Source organism: Trachinotus anak, unplaced genomic scaffold, assembly GCF_046630095.1.
Source record: "Trachinotus anak isolate AG129_WGS33_773 ecotype Australia unplaced genomic scaffold, CSIRO_AGI_Tana_v1 ptg000011l, whole genome shotgun sequence".
NCBI classification, from domain to species: domain Eukaryota; kingdom Metazoa; phylum Chordata; class Actinopteri; order Carangiformes; family Carangidae; genus Trachinotus; species Trachinotus anak.
In genome coordinates this window covers 5907244-5917500 of record NW_027273862.1, presented here as the reverse complement: position 1 = coordinate 5917500, position 10257 = coordinate 5907244, and the positions used below count along the sequence as shown (strand labels likewise).

Here is a 10257-nt window from a genome sequence, read left to right as displayed (position 1 = left end):
CCACAATGTGAAAATTAGAGCAGCACAAACCACTACAAATGGTTATGTTGGCAAAGTCGTTTAACATGGAATCAGTGTATCACACCTCAATATTTTTTTCTGATACCAACCAAACTGTGGTGACAACAGAGTATTGAAAACAGTAACAAAAGCTAATTCCCAGTGCAAATGATTATTTAGCCAATTTTTGACAATCCCATTCAAGCTAATTTCCTATACAGCTGCTTGGTTTTAGAAAACATTTGGCTTCCTTTGAAAAAGGCAAAAAATTGTTTTGTTTATACTCTTCAAGGTTAAGTATTTAAAAGAGCATCATCTAGTTTCAGTATCAAAATGCAGGCATTGTATTGACATTAGGATCAACAGATATTAAGCTCATATCAGCAGTGATGACAGAATAAGAATTTAAAGCTTTAATGATTATATTCTAAAATATTTGTGTGACAAATAAGTGTGTATCTACATTTTAAATAGATCATCAAAATCTCCATTAAAAACCAAGTACAATACATTCAGAGAATTAGAGACCAACAAGTTAAATGTGTGGTACAAGGATGACAGGACCTCACATACTGTGCCAAGGGTCAGTGCGTAGTGTTAACAATACTCATGGAGCACAGCAGGGGTATATACATGTGTACTGTGTATATATATATATATATATATATATATCACTGTATGCAGTCAGCCTATATAAAACTCAAGGAGACTTTGCTCAACAGTGTCATATGACCTTGGCTCCATTTCCCTGCAGCTGCCAAAGGCGTTGGTGGATGTCTTTGTTTCATTTGGCTATTCCCCTTTCTCTGTTTGCCTTCATTAAAGAGCAGGTGTTGAGATATGCTGAGTGGGAGTGGTTGTAAAGGAGGAATGGGACCAGCAATGGTGTGGGGAGGGGGTCCTGTGGTTTCACTACCAACTGATCAAATTACAGCAGGCATTGGTAGCTCAGTTTCCATTAGAAGCAAGGAAGTCAATCCCCCAGGGCCGATTTGGGGAAAAAGTGTGACAACTCTAATGGACGTGCACCATTTGCATTTAAATGTGAGAACTTTTGCCTTTCAATTCAATTAAATGGAGAGGAGCATGGTGGCAATCAGTCACAATGCGCATGAGGGCTCGTCCAAAAAGCAAGAACTCATTTGCATGACGTTGCAGGAGCGTTTACTTCAGCTGTGAGGCAGACACTTCTCACACAAAGGCAGGCAAAATGAAATGGGACTGTTCAACGGAGCACAACATACTTCCTCCTGTGAAGACATTTCTGTTGATCTGGGGACTGGTGTATGTAAAGTTGGATTTGAACAGGAGTGTGGAACACAGTGGGTTACAAAGGTACAGGTCTGTGCAAACATATCCATTATGCAAATCATATAGATGAAAATAACAAAAATGTCAACATCACCACAGCTGCATTTTCTATCTCTCTGAAGGAGATACACACATGTGGAATGGGGAAAGTCCAACTATGACAGAGTTAGACTTTCAATTTTTGAATTAGTAAGACAAAAACCAGTGCATATTTGAATTTGATATCTGCGACATGGTGGATAACATCCGCTTAAACAGGCACACTGCTATAAAAATTGTGTTTAGGTGAAAGGCCATATTTCTTATTTGATGTGGTACCAATACTTTGAAACACAAGTTGCTAAATGTTTTCAAACCACGGAACCGCAGAGCTCCTTTTGAAAGACGTTTGGCCCGAGTTTTCTCCATTTAGGATGTTTGTGTGGTTTATATTTCACCCACATCATCAGTGTGGAGTGAAAATGTAATTATTAGTGTAAACTCTTCCTCACTTTGATGGAGAACACCACAGGATCTGCTCAAGGACGCAGGACCATGGATACATCAGTGAATGACCTAACAACCTAAATCCGGAAGTCTTGTGTGTGAGTGTGTGGATGGCAGAATCATCACAAAAGACTAGACACTGCTAATTAGCACTGTGTTTGACCAGGCCATGATGTAGCAGAGGTGAAGTGACCAGGACCACCACGAGAAGCCTCCTCCCGTCTGCCAGTAGCAGATGTGCCCTTTGGGACTCAGACAAATAAAAAAAAAAAGTGTCTCTGCCTGCACCAGGGGCCCTCCCATCCAGCTCCTCCCATTCAGGCCCTTTGGCTTTTTTCTTTTACAGCCCCTGCGACACTGAGTGAAATGAATTGAAAGATCACCAATCAGGGTCCGGACTACAACATGGACATGCACCCACCCACCCCCATCCAACCCCCTGTCTCTGGCTGGGAGCCCCCGGTGGGAATGTTCACTGTTTGAAGAGTTAACTCTTTAATTCCGTCTGGAATGTTTCCTCTGGGTGGGGCAGTGTAATGTGTTGAGTCAGACCACTAACTCCTCTTCCACAGCATCTCCTCCTCCTTCTCCCTCCCCCTTCATCTCCCTACTAAATTCAATACCTCTATTTCTGGGCACGGGAAATCTTCCACACTTGGCTGTTAAGAGCAGGTCAGCACAAAATGGAGCTTGTTCTACACCAGGATGATTACACCTTAGATAAATCTGAAACTGACATTTGCATGTGAAAAATTTCCCACCCACACTGATACTTTACAGTTGTTTAATAGATAGAAATTTGTTTAAATCTCAGCTGAGTATTTTCAGGTTCCTTGAGCCAGCATGCAAATCAAAAAGCAGTGAGCATTTCCACTTGGTCTGGGAGATCTGGCCAAAAGATCATATGACAATCTTTTCCAGTAGAATTGCAATCCACAATCTGAATTTTTGCTTTGATTTCATATGAAAGTCCTGAATGTAAATTTGTATCTTTACACAACTCTGACGCTTCTTTCGGTTGACTGTCCACTTGCCGCTACTCTTCGCCCATTTGTGAATTGTGTTCAAATGCTAACAAGCTAGCCCCAACTCATCTGACTTCCATGTCTCCCTTTAATGACGTGACCTGTACGATTTATCTGAAAAGTAGATGATATGCCAAAATAAGATTGTCAGATCACCCACCCCTAACTGCCACATTACAATCCAGCCCTAAGCAAAATAAACTTAAGCATTTCTGAAAAGATTAACATTACAAATGTCACCAGCTTAGTGAGTTTTGGAGGACAAAACAAACAAAAAAATTGAAGTTTTCGAATCATTTTTTGTAGTGTGATAATCACAGGCTAGGCTTGTTGGATAAATATTGTAATAATTAATTTTATGGTTTGAGAAACAAAACTGACCTAAAAATTCATATGACGATTTTAAATACAATGGACAATTGTCATAAGTTAGTTCAATCGAGTGGAATATCCCCATATTGCCTACACACAAGCTCTACTGGAAACTGGAAGTGCAAAATATAATTATGCGTGACCAATTGTGAAGGCCCTTATTTGTTTCCATCCTGACACAAATTCAACCACAGCCATACCATTCGGGCTACGTTAGGACAGAGCAGCATTAATCAGAAAAAAGCCATTAAAAAAGGCAATCAAGAGCTAAAAGCCCAGTCGCCCCCATCAAACCCAACCAGCCGAGCTCTGCTGTTAATGAGGCAAAGCAAGGTTCACACAGCACTGAACTACAAACATCAACTGATAAATCCCAGAGCAGCACACCATATAAATGAATGTGTAATAAACCTCTAAACCTCACCTCAGTCTGTTCAAAATGCTGGACTACCAAAACACACAGTGGGAAAAGACTTAGAGTTTGATATTTAATAGGAGGACATGCCAAAGTCAAATACTTTATAACATAAAGTGTTTTTATTGCTCGTCAAGTATGACTTTGACAGGCAGATGACTTAAAAACACATCACATCTTTTACACTGAAATAAAGTGAAGTGCTTGAGGCACAGACCTGAATGCATATAAAAATAAACAATAAACAGTGCAAGAACACATCCCATTCATTAATTAAGTTGTTGGGTTGATACCCTTACCCAGACTAATCTGAATTAAGATCAGTGTTGCAGCTAAGGGGACGAATTTAGAAATGAGATTAACCATTTAGTCTCCATTCATCACAAATGCCATTAGTAATATAATTTTGTAGTCATGACATCACCCAGAGGACAAAGAACCTGGTGAGGAATTAAAGAGATCCAGCAGAAAAACTAAAAGAGCTTTAATATATATAAGCAAGTGTGCATCAGGAATAAATATCACCAGAAAATCAGAGAATATATTAGTGTTTCATTTAGATTTGAATGGAATATTCTTTGACACATATTTGGCACATAAGGTAAAGGAATCCCTTTTTAATGATTTAAAAGTGTTGTTTTTTTTTAGAGTGGATTAATTTGTTAAATTGTACTTTTCCTCATGGTGCTCAAAACGCTTCAAATGTGTGACCCAGTGAACTGCTACACAAAAGTGGCATGAAAAATGATAATCAAAGAACTCGTCAGCACTATGCTAAACAATAAATGACTTATTGCACATACACTCATTTGTAACATTGTTCGTTTCTTGGACAGTTAAACAGGTGAAACAAGTATTCATTGTTGTATGTATTGTTGTCAGTGTAACAGCTGAAGTGAACAGTCAGGGTTAAGGTTTTCCATTCCCTATGTAGCTCAACAGTTTGAGCATGGCAGAGACAATACAAGTCTCACGCAATACAATCACACTTCTTGTTCTGAACAAGCACTGCAGCATGTTTTAATGCACCTAAGCCTTCGTCATTGCTTCTCATCTCAAAGACCTCCATTTGCAATCAGTTGTACAAACAGGGGTCAGATGGTAATTCCAGCCTTATTACATCAGCATAACAGGAAGTCCAGTAAACAGAATAAGACTAAGTACACCATTTAAAACCCACAAACAGTTATGGCATGTGAGACACCAACATAACGCTCAGAATGTAGAAACCAGGTCAGGCTGACATATACAGGATGATTGCCAGGCAGAGAAGCCTCCTGGCTCACACTATGACACCACTAAGAGACAGTGGTGATACTGTTGTACATTTCTTACACATCCAGCAGCTTTCTTAACAACACTGCAGCAGCAGGCTGATGCACCCAGTCAGACGCTCCACACTCCACTGTCAAAATGAAAACTTGAGTCCATCTGCTGAATACAATGTCTTCCTCATTTATCATAAATGAACCATAAATGAGGCCAAACATTCCTGCCTCTAAAAGCTCACACACAATCCTTATCGATCTCTGCGCTGCAGCCGTGCAGCTCCCCACTTCCTGGCTGGTGTGTTGCTGGGGCGACAGCTAAATTATGCAACAGCGCTGGCTCAACAGACAGGCTTCAGTCCCTAAGCAGCAGAAGGAGGCTCAAGGGTGGCAAGTGATGGTAGGGCTCAATACTAACAGATGCCCAGTTAACCCCAGACACCAGATGTGGACAGGTGTGGTCTGGTTGGTCACCTCTTACCCTGTGTTAAACGTTTCCCTCACCCAAGACCAGTTCCGCCATCTTTCAACCTGTTCAAGTGAGCTCTCCTGTTGCATTGATTTATTTAGTCTGAAATGATGAAACAATTGTTTTCCAGCTTCTGATGGTTTGAAGAATCTCCAAATAAAGAACATCTCTGATCTGAGCCAAATGACAAATTATAAATCTAATAAGGTTGCAGCGGGATGATTATTCAGCCTCTTGTAATTGAGCCTGCTAAATACATTAACTCGCAATTGTACATCTTCATTTATTGTATTAGGCTAATGTTCTTGTCTATTACTCTATGATACACAACGATAATGAGCACCATTTTGTGTAACATTACATATTCTTAAGGTAATTTTCTTCCTTGAATCATGGGACACCATCACACAAGAGCACCAACATCCCAATTAGAGGCAATTAAAATGTGGCCACAAATCTGTGAACTCAAATCTTGGCTGCATGTTTGGCAAGCATTCCTGAAATTTACTATTCAGTGACAATGATGAGAGAGGTGTTGATCACTGTCTATGTCTTGTAGCTTCGTCATCGCTTTCCCTTTGTGATCACAGCAATGCAAATGTAGACATGCTCTGCTCACTGCCTCCATTTTGTCTCCTTTGTCAAAAGGCAAAGTTGCACAGCAACAAACAGCTTGTGAACATAAAACTTGTAAACAAGAGCCACTGTGCTCACGTACCACCTGTAGCACACCACAGAATGTCCCTCGGTTACAACAGCCAACCAATCTAACTGAGGCGATCACCACCAGTCTATTAGAACATAAGACACAATCTGTGTTCTGCAGGCATGATTAAAACTCTATTAATCACACAGGGATTATCACAAGGAGGTAGGGGTCTATGGGCATGTGTGTCTATGTGAGCAGGGGTGGGGGCTGGATTACAGGGGTCATGCAGCCTCTGTCCCACTGCGGTAGAGGCCAGAGTGTTGAGGCCGGCCAGTTGCCCGCCTCAGCTCTCTCTCTCCATGCAATGGCTTTGTCTGTCCCCTTGTTTGACAATTATTTACTCCGCTGTTCAGGACAGGGCTGAGGTCACCACACATACATCACTGACACGAAAACACTGGCTAACCCGTGTCTGTCCACCCCCCATCTGACCTGTACAGGCCCTCACCACTCATATACACTCAAAACACTGGGACGACAAGATGGACTAATCAAATGGTTGTCAGTCAAGTGCTGCTGCTGGATGAGGAAAATTACATACAAACTAGGTGTTATATATTGTTACTGCAAAGATACTGTCTGTTCATTGTTATATGGGCAACATGTCCTACATTGACTACGAACTATGAATCATCATAGTTATCACTTTTATTTGTTTGAAATTTTAGTGAACTAGCAAATGGACATTATTACCAAACTCTTTAAATGTGGTCCACTATAAACAACTACACGGCAGTATCTGTCAGGGTGGGTCAGGGTGCTTATGGATCCACCCAATGTGACTGCCTAGATGAGATGTAAATGTTAATGTAAATGGTCTTCTGTACATTTGTCTCTTTAGCTAGTCATCTAATCGCCCCTCTGTCACTGCTTTTAGAACGTAATAAATGTGCTTCCCCCATTATTATAGGGGTTCGGTATTTGCGGCATCTGCCAGACTTGTCTCTGGCCTCTCGAAGACAATGACATCAAAAATCCAACTGTCCCCCTCCCCCTACAGCAGTGCAACCTGAAACTGCCTGAAGAGATGAGCAGTCATTAAATACTGCAGAGCTGACATAATGACAGGAAAGATAAAAGAGAGGAAACAAAAAAAGGCCAGACCAATTCTCATCCCACAATGCCTCCCCCAACCCCCAGGCTCAGCCCGCCTCTCCTGATAAAAGACGCCAGGCCACAGATAGGGCACTGGTCAGCTACAACTTTGCTGCTGTGATCTTCTGTTCTGACAACATTCACACAAAGCCCGGCCACCTCGCAGAATAATACCACTCACCTCTTTCTGACACCTCTGGAAACAATAAGCAGCCTAAACAATGCAGTGAAACTCAATTCCACACAATGTTTATATCCTTTAGAGTAATGTTTTTAATCATCTCCAGCAGACCCATGTGAGGACGAGGCTATAGTTGATATACAATAATAAAAATACAACTGCCTTCCCTCAGCATCTCTGTCCTGCATGTCACCACCAAATGTCCATGCTCCAAAGCTAAATTTGGAAATGTGGACTAGAGAAGCACCATTCAAAGACATCTGCCTTTAAATAGACAGTAATAAAATCCAGACACATGATAGTCCTGCACCCTCAGTGATCAAGTGCAGATATGTCCCCTGACACTGCCCACTCTTGTGAAACCAGGGCTTTTTATATCATCCACAGGCTGTAGAGCTCTCTTTAACTTGCCATGTCCCAAGCTATGATGCTAAACCACATGTAGCTCGGCTTGGTTCCCAGTTGGCATTCCTGTGCTCTGTAACACTGTGCTGAGGCAATATTTACCTTCAAGAGAAAGTGCACTTGGCACACAGCCGAAAGTCTCTGGGCGGGGGGGCTGGGGGTGTGGCGGGTTGCTACTGTGTACTACATCCAACCTTCCCACCCACCCAAAATGCTCGTGCTGACCCGGCCAACCACCCACAGCCTAAAAACAGCAGCCTTACGCTGCCTGACTCCGCTACCTGGATCGGAGCCAAACCAGAGCCTGAGCAAAGTGCCGAGAGGGACAGAGAATGACAGAGGCACACACACAGAATGTGAGTGCAGCAGGGGAGGGTTAGTGAGCGTGAACACATTGCGCCTCAGCCTGGCCCTCTGCCAGGATTCACTTAGGAGGATTTTTAGCCACAAAAGCCAATCAGCAGTCAACCCTCCACAGAGATTTGAAGCGTCTCACAAAGATACTGCTGGAGAGATTTGTCCCAGAGTCAAGATTAAGCAGTCACTCACAGCAGGAATCAAACAAAACACTCAAAGGGAGAGTGGTGAACAGTGAAAGTCTTCCTCCTTTGGGTCACAATAAAAAATAATGTTTTGATGCTGCTCTGTATAAATCCACTAAATTTAAACAAAGATAGGACATTTTGTGGAATTGGCAGTAGAGATGTTCTGATACTATTTTTTTTCTTCCTGAGAACAATTCGATACCTGAAAATGTGTATCGACTGATGGCAAACTACCACTCTGATAGCACTGTATTAAAAAAAAAATAAAAAAATAATTAACAGCTGTACACCACTATCCCTGAATGGATGTGATATGATCGCTGTCATTGGTGTATGACATGGCTCAGGACAAACACTTTGTAAAACATGAACAAATACATGAGCCTTGCATATTGTACATATTACTGGTGGGACTGTCCATTGTAAAATATTGCTAAAATCAAACTGATTTAACTGAAATCAATTCTTCTCTGCCGCTCTAAAAGCTGCAGGTGGCTGCACAGCTCAACTTCCTGAGTAGACTAATAGTAATTATGTCAAAAAAATAAATAAATAAATAAATTATATATATATATATATATATATATATATATATATATATATATAGATAGAGAGAGAGAGAGAGAGAGAGAGAGAGAGAGAGAGAGAGAGAGAGAGAGAGAGAGAGAGAGAGAGAATCCTGGTTTATTATACATGAAAAGATAAAGCTTTGAATTGAAGACATAAATGGGAAAAGACCAAAACAGGTGCTAATGTAATAAGGAGAAAACGGTGTGGCAAGGAGCCACGGCAGGGCACTAACCTGTCTGAAGTGATCTTCAAAGCCCCAGTCCGCCTGTCCATTAGGAGAGGTGGCAGAATGAGGCCCTGCAGGAGACAGGCCCTCGTCAGGTTCCTGCTTCACTCTGATAGGTGGCGATGCAGCCCTCTGGGGGGCCGAAGCAGAGTAACTGCCAAATGGACGGGCCGGGATGCGGGAGGCGCTCTGCTGCAAAGCGATGGTCTGCTTGCGGAGGAACTCCAAACCACTGGCGCTTCCCTCGTCCTCATCACTGCCCTCATCTCCCTCCATCATCTCAGTGTCGTCATCCTCATCCCCAGAGTCCCGGCCTCTGTCCTCGTCATCCTCTCTTTCCGAGTCCACACTGCTCTGATTGGAAACCCGGGGAAGCAACCCACCACCAGGGATGCCTCCAGCCAGGCTTTTGCTCATGAAGCTGGCCCCAGAAGCCCGGGCAGCTGCCAGGATGGCCTGCTGGGCAGCCACCTGCTGAGCATACATGATGTGGGCCTCTCGCAGTTTCCTCTCCTTGCGCTCCATTTCCAGTCGGGCCTGCTGTTGGCGTTGGAGCTGCTCCATCACTGCCTCCAGCTTCATCCCTCCTGTAGAGGTGTTCTGAGGAAAGGCCACACCAGGCTCCTGAGACATGCTGGGCTGTAAGAGGCAGAGAAGGAGTCATGGACGACCCAGCATATACTAATTGCCCCTTTATCTCATTATACAGGACCAAATGCAGCAAAAATGCTACAATGCAAACAAAACACACACAAACAGGATAAGTTTAAGTCCAAGCAGTAAAATATTTCAAAGTTGTAACCCCTTTGCTGTCGTTTTAGCTGAACACCACTGACTGGAAAATATGCAGCATCACAGCAATAAATCTAAACAATATTCGCCAATATAAAGAGAGAAACTGCGCATTCTGCCTGGTAGCTTAGGCTCTCAACGTTTATATCAAACCTGAGCATTTAAAAAACGGAAACAATGAAGCAGGAAAATCCACTAACACCGTTTGCAACTAATGTAAACATGCTCATTACAAGGTAGCCATGATAAAACCTCTGCATAAAAGGACCGACGCAATCCAAAAGAACACGTTTAAGGTTTTAGAGTCCACACGGACGGATGTTAAGAGACACTAACTGTCGTTATAGGAGAAAACCCAAATATATATGGTAGAGAAAAAATAGTGGTA

The 10257-nt window shown here is 42.4% G+C and overlaps 1 protein-coding gene across 2 annotated transcripts in view; it reads right to left on the bottom strand.

Annotated features, from left to right (window-relative positions):
- LOC139627439 (AT-rich interactive domain-containing protein 3B-like) overlaps positions 1 to 10257 on the bottom strand; it is a 53251-nt gene that overhangs the window by 41847 nt on the left and 1147 nt on the right. For both annotated transcript variants that reach the window (XM_071488178.1, XM_071488179.1), the window contains exon 2: positions 9084 to 9716. In XM_071488178.1, coding sequence (XP_071344279.1) covers positions 9084 to 9716 — 633 coding nt within the window. The remainder of the gene's footprint in view (positions 1 to 9083; positions 9717 to 10257) is intronic.